Raw genomic sequence first — 18,708 nt, forward strand, 5'->3', positions numbered from 1 at the left:
GGCGGCATAATTATAGGCTTATAACGAAACATTCTGAATCGGGTTAAGGCCTGCGTCACAAAGGCGTATTTGTGCAAGAATTTGCACGCACAACATTTTTGCGCGCAATAGGCAGAGGATAGAAGCTATTAACTTCAATGGGTCCATTCACTTGTGTGGTTTTTGCGTGTACAATTCTGTTTTTCCTACATATTTGCGCAGGAGAATAGCACATAGGGAACTAATTAACTTAATTGCCCGTTTCAATGAATGAGAGCATAGTACAGCAAACCATGCACGCAAAAATGCAAAACTCAGCACAAAGGTTACGACTACACCTATACAAACGGATATGCACACACTGAGGCTTTATTTAGACAAGCGTGTTTTTTTTGCACGCCTGTGTGTGCAAAAAAAACCCCCGACTGCTCGCATGAGCAGAAAATGCGTAAACGGGCAACGTTTGCGCATGAAACTTTGCCTGTTCACTCGAGCAGCTGCTCCACGAAGGTCCCCTGATTACTGAACATAGCACTGTCACAGTGTTTAGTGATGATGGGACTCCCCGCGTTGATAAAGGAATCCCCTGCCACAGCTGTCACAGAGGACTGCGATGCTATCCTATTGCTTTCAATGGGGATGGCACTGCTGCCGCCTCATTGAAAGCAATGGGATGAAGGCAACCCCTGCAGTGATGATTTTTGGGGAAGGCTTAAAATATAAGCCCTACCTCGAAAATCATCCCTAGCTGCAGGAAAAAAGAACATTAAGGCTGAGTGTCCACGGACGGGCCGGAATATCGTGAGCGATATTCCGCCGTGGGGGAGCACTAATCGCGATTTTCCACGATGAACTTATCGTAATGATCGGTTCATCGCGGAGAATTGCGGCATGCTGCGATGTACATTGGGCTGCACTTTCCATAGTTATCCTATGGAAAGTGTGTCATGCGTGCTCTGCGTGTGATTTATCATCGTGGATCACGCTATGACAAATCGCCCGTGGATACCCGGCCTAACTCACCTAGAAGCTCTGTCTGGCTCTTCTCCCCATCCCCGTCAGTCTTCTTCTATATTCTGGTGGCTGGGGATTGAAAAATTCCCGCTTCCAGAAATCGCTGCCTCTGATTGGCTGAGCGCTGGAAACTCCTGCAAAATGCATACCTATGTCCTATCTTTTTTAGGTGCGCGCTGTTTTGCGCTTCAGATTGCGCACATATGAATGCTTCTATAGGAACCCATTGGTTCTTTTAGAAGCGTGCATTATGCGAGCTCAAAACACACACTCGTGTGAATCAGGCCTTACACACCACACATATATAATATTCACATACCGCGATCATGTGTACGAGAAATTTCCGCACACATACCATGGAGAATAGAATCCATTGATTTCAATGGGCTTATTCTCTTAATTTTTTTTTTGCACCCGATTTTCACGGGCACAAAAAAATAGCCCTATCTTGTGTGTGTTCGCGCACAAAAAAGCCCCATGGAGATCTATGGGAGGTGCACAAACACGCACATCTGCCCACGCGGATATTTACTAAACGCCTTTTATATCAGGGCGAGGGGGTTCCCCCGCCCATATGAACTAGCACTTGCTGCACAAATATACTCCAAGCTCATCTGTCAAAGCCCTAAGGGGGCATCCATACAGGTGAGCTTGATATAGGTCCAAGAAATTTGGACCAATGTCATGCGTGTAAACCTGCAATTTTCCTTGTGGCGCATTTAGCGTGGATTTTGAAGCAGCTTTGCGGCCTGTATTCTGCTGCTGCCATCTCTGTCCATAGAGAGGAGAGAGACCTTTGCGGAAACGGCGATACAATTGACATGCCGTGGGCATGTCAATTTCAGCGTACTGGCCGCAGCGTGTAGATGAAATTTTTGCAAATCTCGGCGACTTTGCTGCTTTATCCCGGGATAAAAATTGCAGGCGGAATTTCCATGCAGAAAGTCTGGACAGAAATTCCGCGGCAACTCCACCCTGTGTGAACCCGGCCTAAAGGAAGGGCTTGTACGTCCCCTTCATATGAGTGTATGCAAGTTCAAAAAATTCAGTAAAATATGCCAATGACGCACAAAAAACCTGCTCGTTCCACAAAAACGCAGCGCTTGGTTGCGTGCAATTATATAAATGCTCGTGTGAAGGAGCCCCAAAGTGTCTATGATGCAACCCAAGGCTAGAGGACTGACTCTGCAGTGAGCCTGCAGTTGTTGTCCATGCCATATGAGCTATCCAGCAATCAGCCCAGGACATTGTCATCTGGTTGATCTGCTTTACTCTATAAGCCTCATCATGTTTTGTTTAGGTCCTTTTATATGTACAGAAAACCCATGCCGAAAGTGAGAGAGCGCATTTCCATATGTATGAGCCATAAACACCAACACAATATCCATAATTGGTACCCAAAGGCTTTGCAATAAAAAATTAAGATGGATTCTATCACATCTTTCCAAAAGTAAATAAAAAACAGTTTGTTCCCCAAAGACTTTCTTTAAGAAAGTCCAACAATCCATCTGGCCACATAATTACCATCTCATTAAAAGGAATGGAGGAAGGTGTTCACACGGCTCTCCTAGCATTTCAGGTGTGAAGCATTTCCATTGCGAGCCATGTAACCACACAACGTTACATAAGGCAGAGGCCAACATCTGAGCGGCGAGCGGCAACGACCGGATTGCAACTACTCTATCACAAGCCGTCTGAAACAAATTGAATGGGCTGGAAGAATAATAACCTTGGTGCCTCTAGAAGTTTAAATGTCATCTTGCAGGTTTTGTTATTTCAGAAGTCATCTGGAAGACATTTCGGGAGCGCTGTCTTGGCACACCTGGGGCTAAGCCTAGCCTTTCTTGGCAAATAAGTTTATAACAAGGTATTTATCAATAGAAAATGATAGTCTAACCAGATATACACACAATAGCAGCTAAGTGTTACCGAGCAGGACGGCCTATGTGTTACATTATTCTCCGTAATGAACTGTGGAGAGCTTGATCTGTGCTCACACTAGAACACAAAGATAAACTCAGTCTGGAGGAAGGGACCATAAATTGTTTTCCTATAAAGGACTTTATAGCTCTTGTTCCATTGCATGTCTTTTTTTGCACCTTGCTGGATTCAAAAGGATGACTGCAAGCTGTGGAGGCAAACGACTTGGCAGTGAGAACCATCTGTCCAATGCACATACACACCCAAATGCTACAGTGCACAAGTAATAGTATGGATACAATTGGCAACGGGAGGCTCAGAAGATATTTTGTGGATCAACCTCCAAGTTGTATGGGTCATATAAGTATGGAAAAAAGTTGGACTTGAGATCTATTTGCTCTACAAAATACTATAAAGATCTGCTTCCACTTTCTGGAAAGTAATTCATGAAATTCAGGTTGTGTCAGAATCTGAACTGTGAATTTTATATAAATATCGGGTATGAAAACCACAAGATTTGGTTACTAGTAATGTTGAGCAAACCAGAACCCTTTGCTTAGAGTTCGGTATGGCGTGAACCCAAACCTTGGGTGGTTCATCTCAGCCCAACCTACTAAAATGTGTTTCTCCTCCACTTCCTTTGGGGAGGTTGTTGAAGTTCCGTCCGAACCAAACTTTTTGCTCAAATTCTTTTTCGCGAACTTACAAGTTTTCTTGGGTTTACAACATGTTCTAGTTAGAGTACAACTATATAAAGCACAGGCAAGAAAGAAAGACAAAAGTATTGTCTTAATCAACTCGCTTCCTGTGAACACTCCGATGCGAACCTGAATGGAGTGGGGTTAGACCCAGCAACTATATATTAAAACACTGAAGTGAGTAATAAGGAGGGGGGGGGGGGGCCCGTAATGTATATAAGGTGCGCCCGTGTGACTGAGCCCTTACTGCAGAAAGAAGACAGCCGTACTTCAAGACGGACGACTCCCCGCAGCGCTGAAGAAAGAACACATGACCGACAATGAAGCCGGTCACATGTTCTTTCTTCCGGCGCTGCAGAGAGACGTCCGGCCTGAAGTGTGGCCGTCTTCTACCTGCACTAACACGGGCGCTGATGCGCCCGTGTGACTAAGCCCTTACACAACAATGTAAATTGGATGCAGCATGCAACCAGCAGTGACTTACCAATCGTATATCGTTCACTTGGCATGCATTTACATTGAACAATAATTGAGTAGTTTGGATCATTCACTAGATGATGACCGCCTCTAGTCAGTCCTTCCGCCACTGATTTCTATTTAGTATATTGTGACGATGGCTGTTTAAATAGAGGGGTTGAACGATGATTTTAGGTCCATATGAAAGATCCGATCAGCATTAATCCAACGATTTTTCAGTGTTCATTCGCTTGCTGCATGCATTTACACATAACAATTATAGTGCAAATTACTGGATCTTTGCCCGATAATCGCGCCGTATAAAAGGCCCTTATTGTTCTAGTTTTAAATGTAAAATGTTATTAAACTGCTTTGGTCTTGCTCACTATTCAACATTACTTTGTTTTAATTGAAGCGTTTTTTTTTTTCTGGAGGCAATGGGCTCCCTACTAAATATCTCACTGAACTGTTGCCTATTGCTGGAAGGTGCTCAAACTGCGGCTTGACATGCCCATCATGCTTATATGCATTGTATACATGATCGCCAATTTATGTAATTGTTCATTATAAGTGTCATATCAGTGTAAGTTTCATATAAAGAGGTCAGTTTCTCTGGATCACCTTTCTTTCAAGGCCCTGAACTACTTTGTGGGAAATTAATACATTTTTAGCTAAAACGTTTAATTGCAATTGAAACTGAAATTTGCTTTGCCACTAGAGATGAGCGAGCATGCTCGTCCGAGCTTGATGCTCGTACGAGCATTAGCCTACTCAATGTACTTGTTACTCGAGCCAAGCACCATGCAGTACTCGGGTGCTCAAAATAATTTCACCCTCTCCTCCCCACATGTTTTCAATGGAGCCGCGGCTGCTGCCGGCTCTATTGAAAACAATGGTCTGCCGGCACCCCTGAATTGTTTTTCATAGAAGGGCTTTAAACATAAGCTCTTCCCTGAAAAACAATCATTTTAGTGTAAAATAATAAATAAATTTACCTCTCCGCCGCTGCTGTGTCCCCCGCGGGGACGAAGAACACATCTGCCGCATGCGGCAGATGTTTCCTTCATCCCTGCTAGTAAAAAAGAATTCCCTGCTGCTACATCTGCCATATCTGTGACAGATGCAGCAGAGGAATTCTTCAATTCCCTACCGCTGCTGTCACACATGACAGCTGCGGTAGAGGATCCTGCTGCCGGCACCCGGTAATTGTTTTTCAGGAAAGGGCTTTAAACATAAGCCCTTCCCTAAAAACAAAAAGAATACTCACCTTTTTTCAGCTGCCGGGGCTCAGCTGTGTCCAGCCGGCTCTTCTCCCTGCACTGCTCTCAGTAGTATTCAGCAGGCGGGAATTTCAAATCCCCGTCTACTGGATTGGTTGCCTCTGATTGGCTGAGCACTGTGACCAATCAGAGGCAGCTCTCAGCTGTTGAATAACAGCTGAGAGCTGCCTCTGATTGGTCCCTGCACTCAGCCGCGGCTCCATTGAAAGCAATGCAGAGCATGGGTCACCTTGAAAAATGCTTGAGTCTCCCATTGACTTCAATGGGGTTCATTACTCGAAACGAGCTCTCAAGGATTACAAAAAGCTGGGCTTGAGTAACGAGCATCCGTGGATTTTGGTGTTCGCTTATCTCTATTTGCCACAAATCAACTCAAAAGATCGTTCAGGAGAGGATAGAGGGGCTGGAGATCAAGCTGTCAGATGAGCTCATTGATAGATTTCCTAGTGAACTGCAAAAACCCCCAAAACAAGCCCCAGCATGATTTTTCAGGATTTGTTGAGGATGCTTAAATTATAATCCATACTCCAAAAATAAGGCCTAGTAACAGTTAACAAAAAAGAGTCAATTTTAATAGTGTCCAGGCATACGTGTAAAAAAGTTAAATCTTTTGGAGCAAAAATAAAATAAGACCCTGTCCTATTTGTGGGGAAACAGGGTAGAAACTGCTGAAGTCAAACAGTTGAAAATCTGTAATGAAATTTAATACAAATAATTATTTTTAGCCAAAAATATATAGAGTTCAGTAAAAAAAAAATTGCTCCCAGTCCTGTCTAGCGCCTTTAAGGGGTTCCCCAATTTATAAAAAATAACCAATAGTATTGCCCGTAAGTGACGTATGGTCCCTTTGGACTGGCTGAATTCTTGGTCCACCGAGCACCAATAGAAATGCATGTCGATTGGCATTTGTTTCATTTTCCTTCACACGGGCCAAGGATCTGCTTATGGCATAAATGTCGTAATTTATCCCTATAGACTGGCTGCACATCTCCCTGTTCACATAATGAGATGTACAGCCTATGGCCGCCTGCAGACGGGCGGGTCAGATCTGGCGGCGAGGATTCTTGCCGCGGGACCCGACCCGAGCGCCTGCAGGGACGAGCGCTTACTCACCCGCGCCTGGCGGCCCCGGGCTCTTTCATGTGCCGGCTGCCGGGCAGCCGGTGCATGCGCAGACCGGAGCCGGCGGCCGGGTGAGTGACGTTTCTGTGCAGGGCTCTTTTTTTTTTTAACTCCTGCTCTCCCACTGCGGGGAGCAGGAATTCAGCTGCGGGTGTGCCGCGGATACGGATGGCTTCCATAGGCTTCAATAGAAGCCAGCAGGAGCCACCCCCGCGGGAGGCCCGCACTAAAATGGAGCATGCTGCTGGTGTTTTCCTGCTCACGCAATCCGCGCCGCAAGGGAAAATGACATCTGCAGGTATTTAATTACCTGCGGGTGTCCAATGCATCCCTATGGGGCGCGGATCACGCGTGTGGGTGACCCACTGCGGATCTGTCCCCGTGGACATGAGGCCTAAGGAAGTCAATGGCTTAGCTTTCTTTATAACACACCAGGCGCTGGATAATCTCAGCATGCATGTTCGTTGTAGAGTTGGGTAGGAGAGCCGTTGGCCAGTCTCATGCATATGGCTGCTCTTTGTTTATTTCATCTCGTGGAACAAAAAAATGTGGTACGATGTTAGCCAGAAAAATCTATGTGATGTTAAAGGGGTTGTACCACAATTTCAAGTTATCCCTTATCCGCAGGATAGGGAATAACTTGCTGATCATTGGATGTCTCACCACTGAGACCCCCAAAGGTTTCAAGAACAGGTCTCCTGCATCCTGCTTTTCTGTCATTGTGGAAGTCGCTTCTTCCACCCAGTGACGTGACTCTGTATGGAGCGCTGGCTGCACATGCCTGATCAGCACGGCAATCATTTCAATGGGGCTTGCGGAAATACCCAAGAAGGTGCCGCTCGGATACCTAGGTAGTATCACTGAAAGTGAATGGAGCGCTAGTGCTTCATTCACTCCCCTCCACACTGCAGAGGGTGCAGTAACCCCCACTGATCAGCAGGATATCCCTTGAAATAACTTGAAATTCTGGCACAACCTCTTTAAAGACTCTTGCATATAAAGACAGAAGTATTATGGAGGTGGTACTTATATTAGCTAAGCGGAAAAATCATACATGCAAGCTTTTGAGGCTGCTTAGACCTCTTCATCAGGCCATATTAACAAATTATATCCTGACAAAGAGGCCTAAGCAGCCTCGGAAGATTTCATATATAGTTTAGCCAAAAAAGATATCTCCCCCATAATACGTTTGCCTTTTTATACATGAGTAATTAAAGGGGTTTTCCAGAGAGAATGCTATTAATGACCTATCCTCAGGATAGGTCATCCATAGTTGATCAGCTGGGGTCCGACCAATCAGCTTAGCGGACGCATGCTGTCAGCGCTGCCAATATACAGAGGTCAGAACTAAAGCGTCAATAGTCTCCACGCTGACCTCTAGGTAGTGGCCGGCGCTTGTAACTGCAGTCTGGGGTCTCATTGAAATCAATGTGAGCTATGCGCCAGCCACTACACAGAGGTCGGTGCAGAAACTTCTGCTGCTTCAATTCCGACCTCTGTGTATTTGCGGTGCTGACAGCATGGGCCTGCTCAACTGGACGGTTGAGGTCCCGAGCAACGGACCCCAGCCAATCAACTATTGATGACCTATCCAAAGGATAGGTCGTCAGTAGTATTCTCCATTGAAAACCCCTTTAACACCACATCTTAGAAAATGATTATATTTTTGGTCTGATATCCCTGTGTTCAGCGATTATTGTTATATTTTAACATGCATCAACGTGAGTTCCTGTTCTTGGTGTGAAATATTCTTCCCCAACTGATTTCTGTCGGCGTATTGCAGAGCGCTCCTAGCTGCTGTGTCGGGGTTCTGAAATGTTATCTCGCACTTCTGTGGAGGAAGGAGTTGGTTTTGGAAGTTGCTTGCATTATAACACAATATGGAATGCTTAAGATTGGAAAAGTGTTAGCGAGGGAAACGTGGTGGAATAGAAGGATTTCATAAAGGAGATATCTTAAACACATTGTTTGACATCTGCAATACATATTCATTATTGAACTGGAGCATTTTCCAAGACACGCAGGTTGGGTTGGTCTAAATCTGGTTTACAGCTGTCACGTTAGAAGACATGTATAATTTGTAACTTCACAGTAGCTGACTGACATATTTGCTTCTGCTTTTCAGAGTGTCTCCGCTGCAGAAATCTGAAATTGTAGACATGGTAAAGAAACATGTAAATGCCATCACGCTGGCAATTGGAGATGGTGCCAACGACGTAGGAATGATCCAGACCGCACACGTCGGAGTTGGGATCAGTGGGAACGAGGGCATGCAGGCAACCAACTCCTCCGATTACTCCATAGCTCAGGTCAGGAGCCGAAATAAGCAGCTGTTCTAGACTGTTGACAGAGGTATCAGATACATGTATCATGAGGCAGCCCCCGAATCTAACACAAATCATGTGGGGATATCATCTTTGGCGTCACCAAAACCCCAAAGCCAGCACCTTGGATGCCCTTGTGTAGTTTTCTTTTTTTTTTTAATCTGGCAGTCTCAAAATGTTTTGTAAGAGATTACATTTCATATTAGCAAATGTGGGGCTCGAGGAAGCAGGGGAGAGGCGCCTCTCAGGATGCTATTGTTTAAACACCCTTACTAAGTATGATATATATCCCTCCTGGACAACCTTCTATGGTTCTGTCAAAGGGATTTATGACTCCTGAAGTTTGTAGAAGTTCATAGAGGAGATTACTCTTTCCCCCAAAATATTATCAACATTTCCACTACACCCAGCTAGCTCTACAGCTTTACTAAACTATCCGTCTTATCAACAGAATTGGGTTGTTTTTCATGTCGATATGCACAATATACACGCACTGCCGAAATAATGCTCCAAGACAGAGTTCTTGGAATCCGAAGAAACTTTGTATATGTGAATGTAGTGATGATATATATATGCAAGTGATTACAAAATCAGAGCGAAAGAAGAATTGGGGAAAACTGTACAATTTAAAGAAGGCTCTAGTACGCTGTTGGGCCGCCTCAAGCTTGGATGCATGATGAGATATGGTCGGTCCTGGAGGCATGTAGGCTCTGTATGTTATCCTGCTGCACATTTGCCCACAGATGTTGCAACTAGGCCTCTAGATCCTGCATACTCATTGGCTGCCAAAGCTAGCGTCCCCACTGGTGCAATATAAGCTTGATTAGCGATAATTCTTCTCCCAAGACCATCAGATCAGTAGTTGGAGCAGTGTGATGCTCCACAGCAAAGGCACCATTGAAGTGCCACTAGGCCACCAAACACGAACACAGTCATCGGCGGCTCCCAATCATAACCTGGATTTGTCACTAAAGACGATATGTTTCCAGTCCATATCAGTCCAGGTTTTTCGTTCACAATACCACTGCAAATGTAGGCAATGGTGTTGGGGTGTTAATGGCAGGACACATAATGAGCACTGTGATGACATATTTCCTTCTGCTAAGCACCTGGAGATGGTCTGGGCGGAAACAGGGGTGTGTAATGAAGGTGCCACAACTAAACTGTTGGATCTGCTCGTGCTTGTCAGCAGACCAAGCAATCCTGTCCTACTGGTAGTCTGTCTAGGCCATCCGGGACCCGTGTGTGTGTGTGCCCTCATGTAACCACGGCTCCCATCACCTCCTAACAGCTTGGACAGAACAGCTTAGATTGGGGGCATTTTATTGAAACGACCATCCTGCTTCTCTCATTCACATAATGTGCCCCCTCTCAAAGTCTGTTAATTGGGCAAAATGTGTGTCAAAGAAGCATGACTTAAACAGTCAATGATCTCTCAACAAAAGGTACAACAAACAAAAGTAGCCTCTGAGCGCCTTTTTATAGAGCAATGGAGAAGTGCTTTCATGGTCTCTGGTGGCAAGAGACAGAAAGGGAGTGGTGATGCTAGATCTACAAGTTCCACTGTTTTAGGACCCAAGATTGACCAGATATGAGACCACTACAAACACAAGTGGAGAGGACCAGGACCATTAGCATAGTGCGCACATGGCGACACAGGTCCCAGTCTTCTCCACTATTTGGCTTGAGAAAGGGCACCTTCAGCCTAAAACGTGGCACCTTCAGCCAAATATGTCTTTGTCGGAACCCCAGTTAAAAATGAATGACCGATTTGCAACAAATATAGCTTCTATATATGGTCCTCCTTCTAATATTTGGGTGGATTAATGTTTCCAATTCTGTGCTTCTCCTGGTGTTCCCTTGAGTTTTTTTTTATTATCATCCTCTTACAATAAAAATAATATGGAAGCTCAGGTGACTTAGCATTGGGAAACATAGCCTGCCAGCAGAATTTTAAATATATGTATACTGGAAAATTATATGACTTCCTATTCAATAAAAATCAGTAGGGAGACAACCCTTTTAAAGTGCATGTCCAACCTATTTTATTTTTCTAATCCAAGGTTCTCAATTTTGCACGAGTTCCTTAAAGGGGGTTTCCAGCCCCGAAAATGAATGAGCTATACACAAGATAGGTCATAAATAGCTGATTGGCGGGGGTCCACTACTCAGCACCCTCCGGTGAACTGCTGTCACTGTGTATGGCACAGGAAGCAGATAGCTCTGTACATTGTGCAGTGGCCCATCATGGTATTGCAGACTCAGCTCATATTCACTTCAATGTGCCTGCAATACTATGCCAAGCTATTGCAGAGTGTTCAGCACTATCTGTTTCTTGCTCCCTACAGTGTGACAGCAGACCGGCAAACAGCTGATCATCTATTTATGACCTATCTTGAAGACAGGTCTTCAGATTTGTAGAACTGGAAAACCTCTTCAAATAGGGCTTGTCATGTCCTCTTTAAAATGAAACTGAATGCATCACTTTGCAGCTGGGTTCTAGCCGATTCTCTCACTCTTTAATATATATTTTTAGCTGCCATGACTCTCTTTTTATGGTATAGAATTCCAATTGCCAATTGTCATGGCAGCCTGGGGCCTTGTGAAGGCCCCTAGAACTGCTATGTATTTCTGCCTATTAAGATGTGCCTGTGGCCTGTCTTAATAGAATGACTGGAGAAAAATAATACACTGCAATACTGAAGTATTTCAGTATATTGTATAAGCGATCAAGTTCAGCAAGTTAAAGTCCCCTTATGGGACTGAAAAAAAGTTAAAATAAGTTAAATAAAGCTTGTTTAAAATAATAAAAAAAATATTCCAAATTTTTAAAACTTTTCCCTATATGTATAATGAAAAAATCAGAACAAAACTGTTCTCGTATTGCTGCGTCAATAAAAGTGTGATCTATTAAATTAATACGGTATTTATCCAACATGGTGAACACCAACAGCTGCATTTACCAAATAAGGCCTCCATTGGGACCGTATATGTCCAAAAAAAAGATAAAGCAGTATTTATGCAGGCAAGTGTGATAGCAAGCCGAGAAAATCGGACCGATTTTGCACTCGTAAACCTGTGATTGTTCTGCAGTTCATTGCTGTACATACAATTTTCACGCATGTTCTTCCAATACTGAAAATATAAAAAAAACACATCGCACTTGGGCTGCTTTCACACAATCCAGAAAGTCGTGTGAAATGTGCCTGTTGCGAGATGCACAAATCTTGTACAAATGTGAGCATGTCCTGTCTTTGGGCGTTCCCTCGCATTGCCCCTTGCTTTCAATTGGGCTGGCAAAGCATTGCATGGCGTGCTAGGTGCACGCGAGTGCAATCCGAGTTTTCCCATTGAAAACAACAGGAAAAACTCCACGCTCCTCCGCCTTTTCTAAAGGCATGTGAGGCGATTTTACCACAAAAAGTGGGGAAATTGCATATTGGCGAGCGGGGTATTGGGCCGGGTTTCACGGTCTAATATCGCACTCGCCCGTGTAACAGAAGCCTTAAATACAAATTGCATGGTATGTGGGTGTGATGCGATTTTTTATTTTTTTTTGTACACTCCCATAATGGGTGATTCATGAACAGAATTTCCATAATGTATAAACTCATTAAAAAAATAATCGGATGAAACTCGCACAAGGAAATTGTAATATACCCATATAGCTGTAGGGTGGCCTTCCAGAATAAATTCCCTTGGTGGACCCCAGGCACCCCAGTCTGACACTGAAGTTTGGGATCGTCCTAATGATATCGACACACAGAATAATAATATCGTGTCAATGTATGCCGCAAAAACAAAACCGCCCTATCCCCAGAAAAAAGGCGCACCTATGTTTTCTTTTTATTATTTGGCTCCACTTAGAAAAGTCTTCCAGTACATTATGTGGAATAATACATAGCACCCAGGAAAAATACAACACCTCCCGCAAAAAAACAAGCCCTCAGACAGGGAAAATGTGGAAAAATTGAAAAGTTATAATTCGTTTTTGTTGTTTTTTTTAATGAGGAGAAAATAAAAAGTGGTTAATCAACACAATATATTGACCTTGCCTTTACAATGTGGACAGTAACTTTAAAGTTCATTAATTTATCCCCAACTATATTTTACCCTTTCCAATCCAATTTGTATACTAGTTTTCCTAGGGGGCTTACTCTTTTTCTGCTGTTATACAACAGTGCTATCTGCTGGCTAAAGCCAGTACTGCGTGAGGTCACACTTTGGGTAGGCTCCAACAGAAGTGAGGCTGCCAATATACAGTAAGAGAACCTTGACGGGCGTTTTCCAACATCAGAGCTGTACAGCCTTTAATCATAATGTCTTTAGACGTCAGACAGGGGATTGGAAAGGGTTAAAGAGGAATTTCCATGTTAGAGTTTATGGGTTATATGACTGAGCACACAGGGTAGAATATACAAATCAGTGTGCAGATCTCATCTCGCCTATTGATTCATGACCCTAAAAGTAAAATTTCCTTGTAAGGCCCCCTGTCCACGGCAGTGACGGAATATCACCAGGGGAGTGCGCTGACAGCTCTTATTAGTGAGCCTATATAACAGATAGGCTCACCGCGGACAATTACGGTAAATTGCGGCATGCCGCGATTTAGACCCCGCGAGCGGAGAATCGCTATGGAAAGCTTCACACAATGTGATAAATTACCGGCGGATCATCGGTGGACATGCAGCCTAAAGCTGAGTTTATACTTAGCAATTTTTATACCGATCTGATGCTTTCATTGAAAATTGCAATTTGTATCCGCTCCCTGGGAATGGATTCATCAGACATACTGATGGAGTCATCTATTTCGCTTGATACAGAAAACACTACTGTGTGGCGTAGAGGGGCTTATTCCGTATCCCCACCTCTAATCCCGATGTACCTTACATTTTTTATTTATTTCCATGCTTTATTTTGAAGGAATCCTTTTTTTGTATTTAAACTTTGCCTTACCTAATAATGATTTGTAAAGCCCCGGTCACAGCACATTTGTATCTGCTGATGCATTCTTTCCAGATGAACTCCCGATCTGTGTCTTATGAAAGCAATGTGTGTATTCTAAATTCTCTGCTATCTGCCGGGACTTAGCACCTTCCAGACTGCATTTCAGAGCATGCTACTCATCTGTTACATTTTCATTCTGGCTGTAACACGACTTAGTGGGAGCCATAGGATTATGGCTACATTGTGGTGAAGCTCGGAGTGGATTGTGATATACCTCATTAGGGTTACTTGATTAATTCCGTATGCTTCCTCCAAGCTTCTGGGCCCTCATGCAGAATTTGTGTTAGGATCAATCACTTGCCATTTGTCCTTTGTGGTTAGAACCAGAACATATGCTACTTGGGTCTGGTGGCCCAGGCTAGCTTGTAGGTTGCCACCTAACTTCTTCACTATATATTGCTCTCTCAGTTACTTTGAGGCTTGTTCATTTCACAGTCCCAAGTTTATCTTCTGTCCTCTTGTCCAGGGTACAACTTAATAAATTGCATTAAATCATATTACATACTACAGAGTAACATGATCTTTATACTGCATAGCGTGACCCCCTTACACACAACGCCCTCCTTCAGATGCCCACAAATGTACATTAATGGGTGCAGGATGGAATAAAGCACATGAAAGTCCGAGTTCAAAGGCCATGGCCATGAATTTTCAAATGGCGGCCATGTTACTGTGGCAGAGTTGGTGTTGGGCTACCCAACCAATGACCAGCAATGACTGTAACATCTGTACCCCATATAGTCATGTTCCTGGGAAGCAGTTATGTTCCTGTATGTCCAGATTTTAGTGTGGCCTGGTGTTAAAACATTTTCTGTAATACGGTTTCACAAATGTTCTCTATACTTTTTTACTTTTATTAATATTTTAATTAGTCTATAATGCGCACCTCATCGTAGAATAATTCATTCCAAATTAGAACAATGCTGGAAATTTCTAAGCAAAATGCTCCATATTTCTGAAAATGGGGGTAGAAAAACTGGAGTGCATGGCATGCACTGTTATCAGCCCCTTGAAATACTGGATATCCACAGAAATGTCTATCCAGGGGCAAAAGAACTTTTCAGCATTGTTAATAGAGATGAACGAACGTACTCGTTTAGGGCGATTTCACAATCGAGCAGCGCTTTTTTCAAGTAACTGACTACTCGGGCGAAAACATTTGGAGGGCGCTGGGGGTGAGCGGGGGGTTGCAGAGGGGAGTGGGGGGGGGGAGAGAGAGAGCTCCCCCTGTTCCCCACTGCTTCCCCATGCTCCACCACGCCTTCCCCCACCCCCCTGCGCCCCCCGAATCTTTGCACCCGAGTAGTCAGTTACTCGAAAAAAGTGGTGCTCGATTGCGAAATCGCCCTAAACGAGTACGTTCGCTCATCTCTAATTGTTAATGATATATGTGTGATGTTGTTCCAGCGCTAATATAACCAAAGGGAATCGGCTAAAGATGAATTGGCATAAGAAATAATTTCTGACTGTAAAGGATAAAGACAAATACACAGGATAATGGATAACTTTTTGATCGGTGGGGGTCTCACTACTGAGACCCCCACTGACCTAGAGAATGGGGTCCCGTTTTTCTCGTTCTGCTCATTGCAAGTTCACTACATGCCCCACATTGAGGAGTAAAATGAGCGGAGTGGCAGTCTCTCAAACCAGCTCCATACACTGTCAATGGAATCGTGGAGATAACTGAGTAGCAAGCACTTGCGTATTTCCCTCAGCCCCATTAAAATGAATGGAGCGCCAACTACACATATTCAGCCAGTGCTCCATTCACAGTGGCATCACTGTGGGTGGGAGACACATTCCTCCAGTGTAGAGAAAAGGGGAACACGGGACTCTCGTTCTTGGGACAACGGGGGTGTCAGTGGTGGGGGGTCTTACTAATCAACAAATTATCCTTTATCCTATGAATAGGGGATAACTTGTCATTTTGATACAACCCCTTTAAAATGGCTCATTCCATCCAAACTGTACAATTGGTTAATAATTATGGTCACCTTTAGCTGTACTCTAGAGATGAGCAAGTATACTCGCTAAGGCACATTACTCGAGCGAGTAGTGCCTTAGCCGAGTATCTCCCCGCTCGTCTCTAAAGATTCGGGGACCAGCGCGGGTGAGAGGTGAGTTGCGGGGGGGGAGAGAGGGAGAGAGAGATCTCCCCTCTGTTCCTCCCCGCTCTCCCCCGCCGGCCCCTGAATCTTTAGAGACGAGTGGGGAGATACTCTGCTAAGGCACTACTCGCTCGAGTAATGTGCTTTAGCGAGTATACTCGCTCATCTCTACTGTACTCCTAACAAGAACTGGGGCAAAAATATTTAATGTGACTATCCCAACCAATTTCTCCTTATGTTCTCCTTTATAGTTTTCGTATTTGGAGAAACTTCTTCTAGTCCATGGAGCCTGGAGTTACAATCGAGTAACCAAATGCATCCTCTACTGTTTTTACAAGAATGTGGTCCTGTACATCATTGAGGTAAGATTAATGGTAAACTAAACAAGAACATCAAGTCAGCATGCTAAGTATCGTCTACTAGATTGCGAGGGATATCCGCTGCTTGGCCTTAACGTAAGCCAAGTATAACAGACGACACTGACACAGACATATATCAGGTGGAGCGTTTCCCTTAACATCATTTTCACAGATCCCTCTAAAAATGGCTCAGCTTACTGTACTCTCAAACCCTCCCGAATGATATGCACCAAGCACAAAATCCATTAAGTGCATAAAGACAGCTGCCACAATATTGCACAGGCACATGTTCCAGGCTGCTTAGTATTGGCCGTAGATCTTCCCAGCTCTTTATATTTCAACTTCAAACACAAGTTTGCATAGCTCTATCTTGGCTGGCATGGGGCTGTGCAGTTATGCTTTCTGCTCAGCAAACAAATCCATGTATAAATCCCAGACTAGACCTTACAGCTACTAAATACAACTTGAAAAACGTCTTCTGCTTTGATATGTATATCACTGATGAAATGATACTGGTGACCTTTACTGTCTGGAGGGGTCATAAGAAGGCAGTGATCCCTGCTGCACTGGACATACCAGGTCTAGAAACTGTCAACAATGTTGTTTGCAACACACCCGAAATTCGAATCATGTCGTAGAATGGGTATAGTGTCGGGAAATGTGTATGTGCGTTACTATACGTGGCTGTTATGCATGACTAAGGGTGATCAGGAACTTTATGCTCTCCAGTGACTTAAAGGAGTTTCCAGGGTTAGAGCAACATGGCTACTCTCTTCCAAAAAACTGTTTTTCTTCTACCCATTGGTTGTGTTTGGTATTGCAGCTCAGTCCTATTCACTTTAATGGGGCTGAACTGCAATACCACATACATCCTATGGACAGGAGTGATGCCGATTTTGGAAGAAAGGCCTAGTTTTCTAATCCTTGACAAGCTGTTTAATGTTGGTGGGGTTGTCTAAGATTAGAAAAACATGGCTGCTTTCTTCCAAAAACATTGCCACGCCTGTCAATAGGGTGCTTGTGCTCAGCTGCATTTACATCAGTTAAGCTGAACTGAAACCAAATAAATCCATAGACCATTGTGGTGCAATTTTTGGAAGAGAGCAGCCATAGTTTTCTAATTCTGGATAACCCCTATAAGTTAGGCACGGACAACAACCAACTAATGTGCTGACAGACGCCGCTAACCATTTGTTCCCAAGGGGGGGGGGCAAAAGAGTCAAGGTAGGAATTTTCTTAGCTAAATGGGTGTTAGGTTCTGGGGTAACCAGACCACCTTTGGCCTTGAGGTATCACGTGTCTATCTCTACTTATAACATGTTTTAAAACATATAACACTTATACGGGCTCAATCTCCGCGTGGTTCAGGTAGCTGGCTCAAGGTTGACTCAGGTCAGTAAAATGAGCACCCAGCTTGCTGGGGGTAAAGATGACTGGGGAAGGCAATGGCAAACCACCCCGCAAAAACAGTCTGCCAAGACTGTTATAAACGTCACCCTAGGAGTTGGTCACGACTTATGTGCTTCTTATCCACAGAGTTGGGTAGCGGTTGGGTACTAACATTTGGATAACCAGCATGATATTAGTATGCGGACAGTGTGAAACATCAATAGATGTGGTAGCTGCAATAACAGCTATAGATCAGCCGTGGTTACTAATAATGTAAAAGAAAATCTGAAAATATTACAGTATTACACTTTTGTTTTTGGCAATATTTTTTTTTTAAATCTGACCTTTTGATTACCATTTTGGGATCCCAACTGCTTCCTGAATTATTTCTGATTATATATTATGTACATGGTGGCTATGATATGAATGCATTTTATTACTATTTAAGTTATATCTAGCTAATATACCGATATTGCCTGAATTTCCACTCCTAGAGAACATTCCCGGAAACTCTGTTTTAAATTTCTTGACATGACAGTAGGCAGACATATTTGGTCCATTTGTCCAATAATAACATTCAGGTGTTTATCATCATAGTCCTTGTGAGGATCATATTGAAAACCTTCCAGCAACAAGTTGGAAAGCCTTGTTATCCTTGATGCATTGTCTGTCTTTCTCTTTTTGAATTTGGGCGTGTTCAGGGTCTCTGCAGCCCTTGATGTCCTGGCTCTTTCCCACTCATACTTACGTCATTGGTCCCATAATTCACTTGTCTCACTCGCTCGCAGTCATTTTATTTTCTTTGCTTTCAGCTTGACTTGACCATTTTTTCAGAGGCATTTCATGTTCACCACACATCTAAACTATTCACCATGCTGAATCACAAAGCATCTTATTGTACTATAGATTATACAATAGGCCTTATTTTTTTTTATAACTGTGTTACAATAACTGTGCTTGTTGCACGCAGCAACTGAAAAACATTTCTCAAGCTGCTCTAGTAAAATGAAAGCTGTACTGTGATTGGTTGCTATGAGAAATAAGCTGCTGAA

The 18,708-nt window shown here is 43.7% G+C and overlaps 1 protein-coding gene across 1 annotated transcript in view; it reads left to right on the top strand.

Annotated features, from left to right (window-relative positions):
• Positions 1-18,708, top strand: part of ATP8A2 (ATPase phospholipid transporting 8A2) — a 565,764-nt gene that overhangs the window by 291,013 nt on the left and 256,043 nt on the right. The window contains exons 27-28 of the mRNA XM_066588982.1: positions 8,595-8,778; positions 16,160-16,270. Of these exons, the coding sequence (XP_066445079.1) occupies positions 8,595-8,778; positions 16,160-16,270 (295 nt within the window). The remainder of the gene's footprint in view (positions 1-8,594; positions 8,779-16,159; positions 16,271-18,708) is intronic.

The sequence above is a fragment of the Eleutherodactylus coqui genome, chromosome 1, assembly GCF_035609145.1.
Source record: "Eleutherodactylus coqui strain aEleCoq1 chromosome 1, aEleCoq1.hap1, whole genome shotgun sequence".
Taxonomy (NCBI): domain Eukaryota; kingdom Metazoa; phylum Chordata; class Amphibia; order Anura; family Eleutherodactylidae; genus Eleutherodactylus; species Eleutherodactylus coqui.